This window comes from Schistocerca cancellata, chromosome 8 (assembly GCF_023864275.1).
Source record: "Schistocerca cancellata isolate TAMUIC-IGC-003103 chromosome 8, iqSchCanc2.1, whole genome shotgun sequence".
In the NCBI taxonomy this organism is placed as follows: Eukaryota; Metazoa; Arthropoda; class Insecta; order Orthoptera; family Acrididae; genus Schistocerca; species Schistocerca cancellata.
This window is the reverse complement of record NC_064633.1, coordinates 476,645,958-476,662,782: the sequence shown is the minus strand read 5'-3', so window position 1 is coordinate 476,662,782 and position 16,825 is coordinate 476,645,958. Positions and strand designations below refer to the sequence as shown.

Here is a 16,825-nt window from a genome sequence, read left to right as displayed (position 1 = left end):
GTTACTCAGGTGACATGCACTTTCTAAGTCACTGGGCTCTCCTAACTGAACCAGAATGCTGTTACTGTGCCTCTACTGACAACACAGTACTTCCTCCCTTCCCCCCTCCCCCTTATAATCATAGATGCACATCTTGTGACACCTAGTCATCAATGAAACTGAACAAATTCTGGCTCATTGAAGGAAATTAGACTGAGGAATTAAATGGGACAGTTACAATTTACTTTTGCAGCTTAACTGAAACAACCAAATCTATAACCTGATCTTTCACAGGCATTGCTCATACTGACTTATCTATCCAGGCACGGCTCACAGCCCACCCTCACAACTTCAATTCTGCCAATATCTCTCTCCTCTGTCTGGCACCCAGTTTTAAATTGGCACAGAGTTTCAAAGCAGCACACACTCCACTGTAGAGCGAAATATTCATTCTGGAAACTATCCCCTATGCAATGGCTAAGCTATTTATTTACAACATTCTTTTTCCCAGGAGTTTTAATCTACTGAGGTACGCAGAGAGCTAAACAAAGTTTGGAAAGTAGAACAGCGGTACTGGCAGAAATAAAGCTGCCATAACTCTGTATGTACTGCTTGGATATGTGCCGCAGCACCAGGCTGCTCGCAGGACAGCTGTGTGGGTCAGCCACCAGAGGCCACCTGCAGTGGGCCATAACTTGTGCACATTGCATAGCATCTGCCACACCAGAGCCCTCCTCTTTACAAGTGCAGTGCAGTGCAGCAGGCACTCACCCTCATATTGTGTTCATACTTATTGTCAGCAACTACATATATTAGTACCAGGGTAGTTTCTACATTTGTGTCTATTTTATCAACTGTTGTTCACTTGTACGTCGAAGAAGAATAAAGTTTGTTTCGTCATGGCCATGCTGTTGTTCGTGCCATACAGTATGTCAACTGGCGATGAGTGTGGTGTCCACTTCTGCATGCGCAGTCTATTTCCTTGTTCCTTTGATTCTTCCGTCCATGGAGACGGCAGTGCTTCAATCTCTCCTTAAGCTGCTGTAGGCTTTTACAGTTGCTCTCATGAACTTATCCGCCATATTGATTATGCAGGCTTCCACGCCATTAGCATAATCACGGCCTTCTCCCCCTTACCACAACGCGGCTGAAGACTGAGAGGCTTATAAGCAGCGACTACGACAACACTTCCTTCTTTTGGCGTCACTGATGCAAACATGTGTAATGCTTTGTTTCTTTCTTGGATTTCTCCTCGGATCTAACAGCTGCTGGGTCAGTTAGCACCGGTCCAAGAACACGTGTCACTTTTGTTCAATGTGATGTGCAGGTTGTTGCTAAATCATCACCGTAAATGCACATGTGTCACCACAGCACGAGTAGAGCTCTGTTATTGTCATGAACAGCTCCACCAGTACTACCATGCTTGGGTGGCTGAACTTCACAGCCTCAGTTCCATATGCCAGTTTGTTACAGATTTTCATCATGATTCCTTTGCTGAATCTATGGCCTGTGATGCCATCATTCAGTTGGCTCCTAACAAGGCGCATCAATGTGCAATACAGTGCAAGAATCCATCTTTGGCAGAAGTGTTAAATACTGCTCAATCTCATGCTGCTGGTGATCAGATTGAGGTTTGGTGTGATACTGCTGCAGCTGCTTCTAATCCTGGTCATCACACATCAGTCAATTCCGGGGGTAGGATGATGTGGCAGCCATTTGCATGCCACACTAGACAGCAATGTGCCCAACAACAACTAGCACTGGGTGACTTGCAACAACTGTAGGAGAAAAGGACATATAGTATCTGTGTGTCATTCCCAGGCCCCTTCTGCGGACATGGACATGGGTTTTAATTCTGTGTCTCCAGTGCTTACGAATCATAACAAACTGTTTACCAGAGTGTGAGTGACAGACAAAGTGTTCAGCTTATAAGTGAACATGGGTGCAGCAGTGACTGTAGTGAACTCATAAACTTATGTGCATCTTACATCTGCAGCTTCGTCTCAGGCTACTTGGAGTTACAACAATCAGCATATTCTGTCTCAGGTTACTTGGAGTTACAACAAGCAGCATATTCCAATTTTGGGCTAATTTATGGCTGCCAGTATGCATAAATCTGTGGTTCATTCCTCGACTTTTTTGGTAGTGGATGATCTGGTACGGGAAATTTGTTTGGTCTGGATGGTTTCAAGGCTTTTAGTTTTTCCATTTCATATATGATGCACCTCATTCGCAACCAGGTCCTAATCAGCAGTTAGATTCTCTCAGTTCTTGTCTCTTTTCTGAGATAGGTTAGGTTGTGCTATTAATTTTGCAGTACATATTACCCTGCGACCTATGATGCAGCGGTATCTTTTCCCTATGCTTTGCGTGATCAAGTGAAATCACAATGCGATAGGCTGGCATCCTTGGGGGTCTTACAGCCTACTAAAATGAGTGATTGTCTACCCCCCCTCCCCCCTCGTGATTGTTAAAACAATGACTGGTCTCTACAGCAACTTGAAAGTTTCAGTTAATGCTCAATCTATCACTGACAACTACCCTTTGCCCTGTCGAGACGAGTAATTGGCTAAACTCACCAATGGTCACTTTTTCTCCAAAACTGATTTTCCTGGAGCCTACTTACAGGTTCCACTGGATGAGGATTCTAACCAGCTCCATGCAATTAACATGCCCCTCAGTTTGTACTAGTATCAGTCCCTTTTGTTTGGTGTGGCTACCACCCTGGCAATTTTTTAGTACTATTTTGGAACAACTGATGATGTTGGTTCTGGGATGCACCAACTATCTCAATGACATCATCACGACGAGTGCATCCACGGAATAGCCTTTACTTAACTTGCACACCTTTTCATGGTCTTACATACTGCTGAGTTAAAACGCAACTTGGTCAAGTCACTCTTTTCCCGTCATTACTGTGTATTTGGCATTTGACATTCCTCAGTATGGGGTTAAGCAATTACACCACATTACTGTGGACACATCTTACTGTTGCTGTACAAATGTCAAAGAACTCCAAGCATTTTTCAGTAAAATTTTCTGTACCAATGCCAAACAACTCCAAGCATTTTTTGGTAAAATTATTACTGCCACTAATTTATTCTAGGTGCGGCCACATCGGCCCATCCTCTCCCCAAGTTGCTTCACAAGAAAGTTCCTTTTCAGAGGACTCTGGCTCGTGAGCATGCATTCACGCTTTTGAAATCTAAATTACATTCTGCTCCTTATTTGGCTACTTTTTGTCCTGGCCACGAGGTGGTTTTGACTATGAATGCCTCTCAGTACGGACTCAGGATTGTTCTTGCACATCGATATGAGGATGGTTCAGAATGTTCAACAGTTTACACATCGAAAACACTCAACTCCACTCCACAGTGCTACTCCTGAGTTCAAAAGGAAGCACTTGCTATAATTTACACCCTCAACAAGTTTCATGTGTCCTAATATGATTCTAAGTTCCACCTCAGTGCTGCCCATGAGTCCTTTGTTTCATTGTTCAGTCCTTCAGTTTCATTGCCCTACAAAGCAGCACATCACATTCAGCACTGAGCCTTCTTTCTGTCTCACTACAACTGTGAAATACATCTTCCGACTACCAACAACAAAGCAATGTCTATGCACTGTCCAAGCTTCCAATGGGACCAGATTCTTATTTTGATCAGGATGGACTCCTTTGTTTTCATTCAGATGCTGAGATACAACATTCAGTGGAGGTCTCTTGGATCACAGTTGCTGTCACCGCTAATCCTATTTTGGTTCAAACTGTTCACCTTGTTCAGTATGTTTGGTCCGACAGGGCTCTGGGCAGGACTACTGGTCCTTTGCATATCAATTTTGCCCTCCTTTCCTTTACCAACTTTCAGCATTTAATGGAGGTGGTTCCCTTAGCTATAGATGGGCTGTCACTTAGGTTTGTGATCTCGACCGCCCTGCAGTGGGATGTGCTTCAGCTCCTACATCAGGGGCATTGGGGGGGGGGGGGGGCAAAAACTTATCAGCCTATGTTTTGGCCTGGCATGAACACTGACATTGTACATCTTGTCGCGGCCTGCTCTCAGTGTGCTACCCAACAGACAGTGCTGTGGGCAACGCTTTCTCTGTGTCCCAGACCACAGTGCCCATTGGAATGCATTCACGTTGATTTCATGGGGCCCTTCCTAAATTCTTCCTGGCTGTTGGTTACCAATGCTTTCTCTAAATTTCCACATGTTATCTGTCCTCCATCATCAGCTGGGGCTATGAATCAGGGCCTCTCGAAAACTTTTTCTATTACAGGATTGCCTTATACGCTTGTGAGAGGTAATGGTCCACAGTTTTTGTCTCAAGTCTTCCATGATTTTTTGCACCAACCAAAACATTCACCACACAACTGCTCCTTCATTGACCCCCCTCCCCCCCCCCCAAATTTAACAATGAGACAGTAAGTTTTGTCCATACATTCCATGTTCAAATGAAGAAGTACATTTAACACTGCTCTACAGACAAAGCCTTGACATTCTCCTTGAATTCCTACAGGTTTACACCAGTGGATGTTTGGGGTCTGGCCAAGATGCTCCAAGGTCCAGCCATGTGCCTTCCTGCATATGGTCATACCTACCCGCCTACCCGGTAACACCCATCGGTGCCACCGTTATCGTGGCTTGCTCCTGACTCTATGGTCCGGGTTTAGGGGTTTGGTTGCTGAACAGAGTGGATTGTAGCCATTGTCCACAACTGTAAAGGCTGCTGTTGCCTCATACAGTGCACACTACTGAAGGGCTGGTGGCACTCCATCATGACCAGCAGCATCCTCGTGCAACAGTAACAGCTGCGGGTCCACAGCTGCCCATGCCCTCAGCGCCTGTCCTGGGTCCGCAGCGCATCTCGGCTGTCCTTGTTGATGTCAGCATCTCCTGCTCTCCTCTGGAGTCCTGGGATCCACAGCAACCACCACCCACCCCCACCGCATCCTGTGCCTGATGCTGGGCCTTCCCATGATGGCTTCACCATTGGGTTGGCAGGTGCCTTCAGACACTTCAACACTGGTGTCTACAGTGCCTCCAACAGAGTAGTGAACACCTTCAACTGCAGCACTATTCAACCACTTTGAGGAACCAGATGTTGAGATGTGACCAGCTTCCTTGTCAATGGACCTCTCTTACGGTACTTCATGGGGAAGTGGCTGCTGCGCATGTCTACACCCATGCTACTTCTGCCCTACTCAATGGTTCCAGCCTGGAATTTCCTTCCGCTGCCGCCATTGCTGCGACATTTGCTACAGAGACAGTGGATGTTTCAGAAATCACTGCAACACTCACATTGGTCGTGAGCCCTTTTGCCGAGGGGGAGGGGTGCTATAACTCTGTATATGACACATGCATACATGCCGAGACACTAGGCCACCAGCATGCCACCCTTCAAATATTCCACCAAAGGTATCTGAATGGGCCACCCACCAGAGGTTGCCTGCTGTGGGCCACGTGACTTGTGCACATGGCACAGCAGACGGCATGCCATCTACCACAGCCCTCCTTTTGATAAGTGCTGCACAGCAGGCAGTTTCCCTCATATTGTGTTCATACTTAATGCCAGGCAACTGCTTGTATCAGTACCAGGATTGCTTCTATATTTGTATCTATGCTCTCAACTGCTGTTTGCTTGTACGTGGAAGAGAAACAAGCTTTGGTTCATTGTTTCCATGCTGTTGTTTACGTCTTACAGTGAGGGTGGATCAAAATTCACAGCTAAGGAAGCTTAAGAGCATTGACCATGAAAGCTAAGTTCCGCATTCATTACTACTAAGACTATTTTTATTAAGTTTCAGCAACTGCACTATTTATAAATATGTAAATAACCAGCATGTAGGCAAAAACACAAAAATATTATGTATACAGCCAGTAAACTGATTCATTCCACATCATTTCAAAAGAAATTGTCAATTATCTATGGGGAAAAAGTTAACTCATTGACTACTTGTGTGTGTGTGTGTGTGTGTGTGTGTGTGTGTGTGTGTGTGTGTGTGTGTGTGTGTGTGTGAAAACCAACTTATGCTAGGAACAACACACACACACACACCCATGTCCAAGAGAGGACTTGAACGTCAGGCAGGAGAAGCCACACGATCTGTGACATAGCACCAAAGACTGTGCGGCCACTCCGCACGGGTTTAGTTCCTGCCAATCTGCAGCTCAACATATCATCTTTAAGGTGAGCAGCAATCTATCCTTTTCATAACTGTTAAACTTTTCTAAATTTACAAGATATTTAAGTTTATGGAGTCACACCAACTTGGTAGCCTTGGTAGTAGTGCAAAACTTGCTAGGGCTTGATTTAATGATCAACCTCTAATTTAAGATAGCTGGAGAGTGCATTTTCTACACAGATACACATAATACTGTGTATCTGTTTTTCAGTATTTCTTATATTAAACAACTTATATGGGATTCTTCAACTCATAGTAACAAAAGATTAAAATTATTGTCAAACATATAATGCATTTGAAATATAAAATTGTCTACACAAATCTGTGAGAATTTCATGGAATGTATACTCACTAGCAATCAGGCACAGGTAGGCACTAGATGAGATGTGAATAACAAGATGCTTCGCCGTGAGCTGTCAGAACTGCAGTAACACATCAAGGCATGGATTCTACGAGGGTCTATACATCTTACAGTGCTATCAACAGTTGTTCTTGTGTTTTTGGTGCGGGATTTAGTGAAATATACGGGGTATTGACAGTATCCAAAAAAACACTTCATCAAATTAACATGGTTGTGATCTAGGAGAGTTTCCATTGAGCCACCTGCATGCAACCGAAGAGGGACGATGTGCAACAGTGTCATATTAAAACACGACCTTTTCGGCAGGATACCCTCATGTCAGAAAAGGATGTAGACACTCTGTAAAAAAGTCCACAAAGTGTTTACCTATCGAACGTCAGTGCAGATGGCCGGTGAGAGCTAATTAGAACCATGTGAATGCAGCCCAAGCTGCTAACTTGGATGCAACCTTGTTGACAAGCAGCTTCAGGGGACATATGCCATACTTACAAGCTCATCAGTTCACTACAGCTGAAACTAGGATTCATCAAACAATGCTACATGCCACCATCATTCCCTGGTCCACCGACAAAGTTAACTGGTCCATGCCGGTCATTGAGCTCTTAAATGTGGTGTCAGCAAAAAGATGATTTTGGTGTCAGTTGCTGAAGCCTGTGGATGCATTTTTCTCTGTACAGTCCTATAAATTTGCCCCTTACACTCCACATTCAAACTGGCAATGAGATGTAGAATGTTGATCACCCCTTGTGGCTCTACGGTGATGACATGACGGCCACTTGTCAAATATTTATACATGTACTGAGTGGCCATTTGAAGATGAGTTGTTTATGATGCCAAAATGTTGTGGCTTCTTACAGCATGTCACCCAAGTATAGACATGATAACTGGAGTCTGCTACTGAGAGATATGTAGTGAACATGGCAGCATGTCATGAATTGACTGACACTGAATCTGTGATGATAATTGCAGCAAGATGTGATGGTCAGAGCAGTTTAAGATAACATATGAATTCAAGTTTCAGCGATCATCAGTCTATAGGGTGGATTTTCAATATCGCAGAGACAGTGTTTGCTTATATATAAACTTCGCTGTCACTTAAAAACTATTTATACATTCTAAAAACTATTTAAATGTTCTTAGTGTTATAACCATGAAAGATGACTCTAGAAATAAGAATTAAGTACTCCTGGAAATTTATGTTGTTACAAGGTATTGTCTGATGCACGCTGCTAGCTGAATTCAAAGGACATTATATGCTAATGGATCTATCTTTACCAATACTCTTAAGTACTCATCCAAATTTAATGAATTAATTTTTCTGTGAAATATTCAGTTATCATGTACATCAAACATTTAATTTTTGCCATCAAATTGATCATCATAGTGTTATGGTCTGACTCGGGGAAGTGTGTTGCTGAATTACTCAGACATTCATATTTATCACTCTCTGGTTATTCTATACAAGGAGGACAACAAAGTTGATATTAAAAGTTGGTAACCATTGTTTGGTTCAGATTTTGCTAAAGTATACAATTATCTCCAGTTTCCTCATACCTCTGCACTTGGTGTGGCCCCCATCCACGGACATACACTCTGCTTGATTAATTTATGTTCAACATTACTATATATGCATTTTTACCATTCATAAACATTTCTCAGTAACAAGGTTTCATGTGTTACATAAGTGACTACTACAGTATTCAAACCAGTACATCTACATGAATGGAAAAATACAATTTACATCAGTTTCTAACCTGTTGTAACTGTTCCCAGCAGTTATGCTCTCTTGCTATCTTCTCCACAACACTAGGACAATGCAGCAAACTAAGAACCTTTCTTAGCCACTGAGCCAGGCGTAAACCAGCCCAAAGTGTTTTACCCATAGCTTGTTCAAGTAGTATCATACCTAATGACCAAACATCCACTTTTGGTCCTGACTGTGCACCAAGTAACACTTCTGGAGCCATGTATTTTGGATGGCTGGAATGATAATTCAAATTATTTCCAGTGTTAGTGGCACAATGAAGCAAAAGATTCTACAATAGATATGTTATTCACTAAACAGTGACTGGCACAAAAAAACAACACACATTTCTTACAGAATTTCTATTCTAACAGAGAGATAGAGTGGCTGGCCAGTATTTACCTCAGCTCAGTACAGCCGATAGATACACATAAAACAGAACCGAAAATTACATTCCTAGCTTTCGGAACAAATGTTCCTTCATCAGGGAGGAGAGAGGGGAAAGAAAGGGAAGAAGGGAAAGGAGATTCAGTTACTCACAACCCAGGCTATGAAGCAACAGGGAAAGGAAAATAGGGAGGGTAGCAAGGATGGAAGCATGGTTGTCAGAGGGAAGCCAAAGATATTCTACTGTAAGTACTGTGCCAGCTTCAAACCAAAGAGGATGCATACAGAAGTAAAGAGGTATATAGTATAAAGATAAACACAACTATGTAGGATGAAAAGATGCGTGAATGGTTAAAGAGGAAAGGGAAAGAGGAGAAGACTGAAGAGTAAATGGGAGTGAGGTTGTTTAACGTAGGTTCAGTCCAGGGGGATGGCGGGATGAAAGGATGTGTTGGAGTGCAAGTTCCCATCTCCGCAGTTCAGAGGGACTGGTGTTGGGTGGGAGAACCCAAATGGCACATACGGTGTAGCAGGTTCCTAGGTCCCTAGAATTATGCTGGAGGGCATGCTCCGCTACTGGGTATTGGGCATCTCCTAGGCGGACAGTTCGTCTGTGTCCGTTCATGCGCTCAGCCAGTTTAGTTGTTGTCATGCCGATGTAAAAGGCTGTGCAGTGCAGACATGTCAGTTGATAAATGACATGTGTAGTTTCACACGTGGCCCTGCCTTGAATTGTGTATGTTTTACCAGTAGCGGGGCTGGAGTAGGTGGTTGTGGGGGGATGCATGGGGCAGGTTTTGCAGCGGGGTCAGTTACAGGGGTAGGAACCGCTGGGTAGAGAAGGTGGTCTGGGAATATTGTAGGGTTTAACAAGGATGTTACGGAGGTTAGGGGGGCGACGAAAGGCGACTCTGGGTGGTGTGGGGAGAATTTTGTCAAGGGATGATCTCATTTCAGGGGTTGACTTGAGAAAGTCATATCCCTGGCGGAGTAATTTGTTGATGTTTTCGAGGCCAGGATAATATTGGGTGACAAGGGGGATGCTTCTGTGTGGTTTGGGGGTAGGAACATTGTTGTTGGACGGGGAGGAATGTATTGCTCGGGAGATCTGTTTGTGGACAAGGTCTGTAGGATAGTTGCGGGAGAGGAAAGCACTGGTCAGGTTATTGGTGTAATTGTTGAGGGATTCATCACTGGAGCAGATGCGTTTGCCACGAATAGCTAGGCTGTAGGGAAGGGAGCGTTTGATGTGGAATGGATGGCAACTATCAAAGTGAAGGTACTGTTGTTTGTTTGTGGGTTTGATATGGACAGAGGTGTGGATGTGAGCTTCAACAAGACGAAGGTCAACATCCAGGAAGGTGGCTTGGGTTTTGGAGAAGGACCAGGTGAAATTCAGATTCGAAAAGGAGTTGAGGTTATGGAGGAAATTAAGGAGTGTTTCTTCACCATGAGTCCAGACCACAAAGATGTCATCTATAAACCTATACCAGGCCAGGGGAAGCAGCTGTTGGGTCTTCAGGAAAGCCTCCTCCATGCGGCCCATGAAGAGGTTGGCATAGGACGGAGCCATCCTGGTTCCCATGGCCGTTCCCCTGATTTGTTTGTAGGTCTGGCCTTCAAAAGTGAAGTAGTTATGGGTGAGGATGAAGTTGGTAAGTGTGATAAGGAACGAGGTTTTTGGAAGATCTTCGGGTGGGCGTTGGGAGAGGTAGTGCTCAAGGGCAGAGAGACCATGGGTATGTGGGATGTTTGTGTAAAGGGATGTAGCATCTATGGTGACAAGAAAGGTTTCAGGTGGGAGAGGAGTGGGAATGGATTTGAGGCGTTCTAGGAAGTGGTTTGTGTCTTTGATGTAGGATGGGAGTCTGCGGGTGATAGGTTGGAGGTGCTGGTCTACCAGAGCTGAGATACGTTCGGTTGGGGCTTTGAAGCCTGCTACAATGGGACGGCCAGGATGGTTCTCTTTGTGGATTTTGGGTAGTAGGTAGAAGGTAGGGGTACGTGGCTCAGGTGGAATGAGTAAGTCTATGGAAGCCGTTGTGAGGCCTTGTGAGGGACCTTGGATTTTTAGGATTTTTTGCAGCTCAGTCTGGATGGAGGGAATGGGATCCTGGGTAACAGCTTTGTAGGTTGAGGTGTCGGAGAGTTGACGCAGTCCTTCTGCCACATACTCCACACGGTCAAGTACGACAGTTGCGGAGCCTTTATCCGCTGGGAGGATGACAATAGAGTGGTCTATTTTCAGCTCCTTAATGGCACGGGATTCAGCTGGGGTGATGTTGGGGGTTGTCGGGATGTTCTTCAAGAAGGACTGGGAGGCAACACTGGATGTGAGGAATTCCTGAAATGTCTGCAAGGGATGGTTTTGGGGGAGGGGAGGAGGATCCCTTTGGGAAGGCAGTCGGAACTGTTCTAGACAGGGTTCAACACTGGGTCTAGTATTTGGGGGCTGTGTTTGGGTAGTGAAGTGATATTTCCAGTTCAGGTTCCGGGTGAATGAGAGAAGATCTTTAACCAGGCCAGTGTGGTTGAATTTAGGCGTGGGGCTAAAGGTTAAGCCTTTTGATAGAACAGATGTCTCTGGAGGAGAGAGGGATCTGGATGAGAGGTTTAGGACTGAATTGGGACTAGTGATATGTGACATTTGACTGTGGTTATAATTGAGATTTGGTCTGTGTGGGGTATGTGCTGGGATGGGGAGATTGAGTAGGGTGGCTAGGCTAGGTTTGTTGGCTATGAGGGGGGTTTGTTGAAGGTTCTGTTGTGGTTGGTGTTTGTGAGGGATAGGGAGAGGGACCCCACTTCTTAGGTGTTGCACTAGCACTGTGGATAGTTTTTTCAGGTGGTGTGTGGCATGGAACTCAAGTTTGCAGCTGGCTTCTAGGATGATGTTTCTGAGTGTGTTCTCCAAGCAAGGGTTTGAGAGGCGAAGGACTTTGAAGAGAGATAGGAGCTGTTGGGAGTGGTGGTTACTTGAAGTAGTGTAGAGATTCAGGACAAGTTGGGTAAGGGCTAAGGATTGAAGGTTCTGGAAGTCCAGGAGAGACTGGTGGAAGGAGGAATTGCACCCGGAGATGGGAACTTTTAAGGTAAGCCCTTTAGGGATAATTCCAAAGGTTAAGCAGGACCGGAGGAAAAGTATGTGGGATTGCAGTTTGGCTACGGTGAATGCATGTTTCCGGAATGAATGTAAATAATGTGGTATAGGATTAGGGTACATAGTGGGTAACTGGTGGGTAGGGAAATTAAATAACTAAAGTTGAAATAGTAATCATAAGAAGGAATAAAACGGGGAGGGAAGGACGAGAAAGAAAGAAATTGTGTTGGTAATGTTCAATACCAAAGGAAGACCACTAAATAAGAAAAATACGGAAAAAGTTGACCAGACCAAGCAAGTATGTCCAGATCAGGGGTAAAGAACACACGTTGCTCAAAAACAGAGATCGCGCGTGCCGCAAAAAAGATCGCGCGTGCCGCAAAAAAGATCGCCGATGGCGCAGAAATGTCCCAAAAAATTTTTTTGTGGCAGAGAAAGATAGCCAATGGCACAAAAATATCGCCAGCAACAAGAAATCGACGGAAATGGATGATACTGGTAGGTGTGGAAGAGATTGTTGGCAGTGATTGTTGGCTGGGAAACAGCGAATAACGAACGTTAAAACTATGGAATGTTGAATAAATAAATCAATAAATAAAAAAGAGAAGAGGACTATAAACGGAACAAGATAATAGGACGAAGATGAAACCAGCACAGTTGGTGACGAAAATATTTATTTATGTATATATAAAACACTGAAGAAGAGAAAGTGTTAAGATGACAGATGTAAGTGATAGCTAACAAAAGGGACAAAACAATGAAGAATGTGGACCATATAGGTAATCTAAATGATTAACGGAAAATCTCATATAAAGATGTGCAACAAATACCAACAGAGAGATAGAGTGGCTGGCCAGTACTTACCTCAGCTCAGTACAGCCGATAGATACACATAAAACAGAACCGAAAATTACATTCCTAGCTTTCGGAACAAATGTTCCTTCATCAGGGAGGAGAGAGGGGAAAGAAAGGGAAGAAGGGAAAGGAGATTCAGTTACTCACAACCCAGGCTATGAAGCAACAGGGAAAGGAAAATAGGGAAGGTAGCAAGGATGGAAGCATGGTTGTCAGAGGGAAGCCAAAGATATTCTACTGTAAGTACTGTGCCAGCTTCAAACCAAAGAGGATGCATACAGAAGTAAAGAGGTATATAGTATAAAGATAAACACAACTATGTAGGATGAAAAGATGCGTGAATGGTTAAAGAGGAAAGGGAAAGAGGAGAAGACTGAAGAGTAAATGGGAGTGAGGTTGTTTAACGTAGGTTCAGTCCAGGGGGATGGCGGGATGAAAGGATGTGTTGGAGTGCAAGTTCCCATCTCCGCAGTTCAGAGGGACTGGTGTTGGGTGGGAGAACCCAAATGGCACATACGGTGTAGCAGGTTCCTAGGTCCCTAGAATTATGCTGGAGGGCATGCTCCGCTACTGGGTATTGGGCATCTCCTAGGCGGACAGTTCGTCTGTGTCTGTTCATGCGCTCAGCCAGTTTAGTTGTTGTCATGCCGATGTAAAAGGCTGTGCAGTGCAGACATGTCAGTTGATAAATGACATGTGTAGTTTCACACGTGGCCCTGCCTTGAATTGTGTATGTTTTACCAGTAGCGGGGCTGGAGTAGGTGGTTGTGGGGGGATGCATGGGGCATCCCGCCATCCCCCTGGACTGAACCTACATTAAACAACCTCACTCCCATTTACTCTTCAGTCTTCTCCTCTTTCCCTTTTCTCTTTAACCATTCACACATCTTTTCACCCTACATAGTTGTGTTTATCTTTATACTATATACCTCTTTACTTCTGTATGCATCCTCTTTGGTTTGAAGCTGGCACAGTACTTACAGTAGAATATCTTTGGCTTCCCTCTGACAACCATGCTTCCATCCTTGCTACCCTCCCTATTTTCCTTTCCCTGTTGCTTCATAGCCTGGGTTGTGAGTAACTGAATCTCCTTTCCCTTCTTCCCTTTCTTTCCCCTCTCTCCTCCCTGATGAAGGAACATTTGTTCCAAAAGCTAGGAATGTAATTTTCGGTTCTGTTTTATGTGTATCTATCGGCTGTACTGAGCTGAGGTAAGTACTGGCCAGCCACTCTATCTCTCTGTTGGTATTTGTTGCACATCTTTATATGAGATTTTCCGTTAATCATTTAGAATTTCTATTCTGAATTTCTTATTTTAAATTCCAGTCACTTTTAAGAGACTAATCTATTTTCACAATAAATTACTGTTGTACAACACCATCTAAGTGTCTAACAATAAAAAAGGCTGCTTATAAATGAATTAAGCCAGAGATGTGGAAGTAAAACAAATGGCTTCACACTTCAAGCAAATTTTGAGGAAGCTCATGAAGGTAATGCACCACTTTGAAGATCTCCCTGCATCTTCGAAAGTGTATATTGTCTCCTCTTGCACCAATCATGGCACCCAACCTTTCACGTATGTTCCTGATTAATGCTACAATGTCCTCTAGATGAATCTCCTAATTCTTCCGGGAGGGTCTCCCAAAGGTCCAGTAGGGCCTCTAAATACTGCTGACGTGCCCTTCTCTCCATCTGTTTCCATACATGTTCAACAGGACATAGTACAAATCTTCACTTCACCCAACAGCTCTTGCACAATTCGGGATTTCTTTTGTTATGGCTTTAGGGCGCAAAACTGCTACGGTCATTAGCACATGATCTGTGGCTTAGGAAAAGCTAAAAAAACGAAACTGGAAACCAGCAGCAATAGGAGCAAAACTCAAAAAAGTGGGGAAACCAAAAACAGAAGGAAAGCTTAAAAAACCACTATAGAAGGGGGTTTGTTTGTCCCCAAAAAGAGCTTCAAATTACTGACGTCATCTCACTGGCACTAATGAACTCGAGAATGCGATCGGCTGATCGCGTGTCATCTGCTACAATGGAAGATATATCAGGCGACAGCTGTAGACGGGCGCGTAACGGAGTAAAATAGGGGCACTCAAGTAAAAGGTGTCTCACCGTCCACAGTTGAGAGCAGTGGGGACAGAGTGGGGGAGGATAGCCACTTAAAAGATGTTGATGGCTAAAAAGACAGTGCCCTATCCAGAGTCTAGTTAAAATTACCTCCTCCCGACGACGAGTACGGGAGGAGGAGGAGGAGGAGGAGGAGGAGGAGGAGGAGGAGGACCAAGCACAAGGAAGAGCTTTCACGTCCCGCAATTTATTATTGGGAAGTGTTGACCAATGTGCGTGCCATAAAAGAGCAACACGACGACATAAAACACTCCGTGGATCAGCGAAGGGAATCATGCAAATAGCTGGCCGAAGAAGAGAGACTACAGCCTTGGCCGCTATATCGGCCCCCTCATTTCCACAGATACCAACATGTCCTGGGATCCAGAGGAACGCCACAGAGACACCCCCCAAGTGGAGCAAGTGGAGGCAGTCCTGAATTCGGTGGACAAGAGGGTGGACAGGAGAGAGCTGAGAAAGTCTGAGCAGATAACATACTGTATTGGCAGATGGCGACGGATGTACTGGACAGCCTGGAGAACAGCGTAAAGCTCCGCAGTATAAACCAAACACTGGTCGGGAAGACGAAATTGATTTGAGGTGTTGCCAACAATATAGGCACTCCCAACACCAAACAATGTTTTTGAGCCATCAGTGTAAATAAATGTGGCATCCTTCATTTGTGCGCATAGAGCAGCAAATGCCCGATGATAAACAAGAGAAGGGGTACCCATCCTTGGGAAACAGACAAAGGTCACGGAGCAGGCAGGTCCAGGGCCGGAGCCAAGACGGTGCTGTACTCCAAGTTGTCAAGAAGAAGTGGAAGGAAAGAGAATGGAGCAGTTGACGGAAGCGGAGGAAGGGAGGAAGGGTGGACAGCATACCCTAAATCCAAGGAGGCGTCAAAAAAAATGTCATGGGCCGGATTTGCAGGCATGGAAGACAGACTCAGAAGGACAGCTCGCTGACTGGACAGCAGAGGTTCAGCAGTCTCAGCATAAAGGCTATCCACAGGGCTGGTGTAAAAAGCTCCAGATGCTAAACGTAATCTACGGTGATGGACAGAGTCAAGACACCGAAGAATGGACGGCCGAGCAGAGGAGTAAACTATGCTTCCATAGTCCAATTTTGAGTGCACTAAGGCGCGATACAGGCGGAGAACGACCACTCGGTCTGCTCCCCAGAAGGTGCCATTCGGGACACGGAGGGTGTTGAGGGATCGCAGACAGAGAGCCAAAAGATAGGAAACGTGGGAGGACCAGCACAACTTTCTGTCAAACAGAAGACCCAAGAAATTAGTGACGTCCGCGAACGGAAGGTTGACAGGGACTAGATGTAAGGAAGGCGAAAGAAACTCCGTACGACACCAAAAATTAACACAAACGGTCTTGCTGGGAGAAAAGCGGAAGCCGGTTTCGATGCTCCAAGAGTGGAGGCGTTCAAAACATCCTTGAAGACGTCGTTCAAGAAGGCTGGTCCGTTGAGAGCTATAATAGATTGCAAAATCGTCCACAAAGAGGGAGCCCGAGACATCAGGAAGGAGACAATCCGTAATTGGATTTATGGCAATGTCAAACAGTAAAATACTTAGCACGGAGCCCTGGGGTACCCCGTTTTCTTGGGAAAAGGTACGGGAGAGTGTTCACCCGCACTTTGAATGTGCGCTCTGCCATAAATTCACAAAGAAAAAGGGGGAGCCGACATCGAAAGCCCCAAGAGAACACTTTGTGGAGGATGCCTGTCCTCCAATAGGTATCGTATGCTCTCTCCAGATCAAAAAATATCGCTACTGTTTGTCGTTTCCAGAGAAAATAGTTCATGATATAAGTGGAGAAAGCAACAAGATGGTCAACTGCAGAACGATGCTTTCGGAAACCACATTGGGCAGGTGTTAAAAGACTGCGGGATTGCAGCCACCAGGCTAAACGGCAAGTCACCATACGCTCCAAAACCTTACATACACTACTCGTGAGAGAAATGGGGCGATAGCTAGAGGGGAGATGTTTGTCCTTTCCAGGTTTCGGAACAGGAACGACGATAGCTTCCCGCCATCATCTGGGAAAAGTACTGTCGGTCCAAATTCGATTATAAAGGCAGAGGAGGTAA

General features: G+C 44.9%; 1 protein-coding gene across 3 annotated transcripts in view; it reads right to left on the bottom strand.

Annotated features, from left to right (window-relative positions):
- The window catches only part of LOC126094934 (TBC domain-containing protein kinase-like protein), a 69,673-nt gene that overhangs the window by 35,383 nt on the left and 17,465 nt on the right, over positions 1-16,825 (bottom strand). For all 3 annotated transcript variants that reach the window (XM_049909581.1, XM_049909582.1, XM_049909580.1), the window contains one exon: positions 8,276-8,501. In XM_049909581.1, coding sequence (XP_049765538.1) covers positions 8,276-8,501 — 226 coding nt within the window. The remainder of the gene's footprint in view (positions 1-8,275; positions 8,502-16,825) is intronic.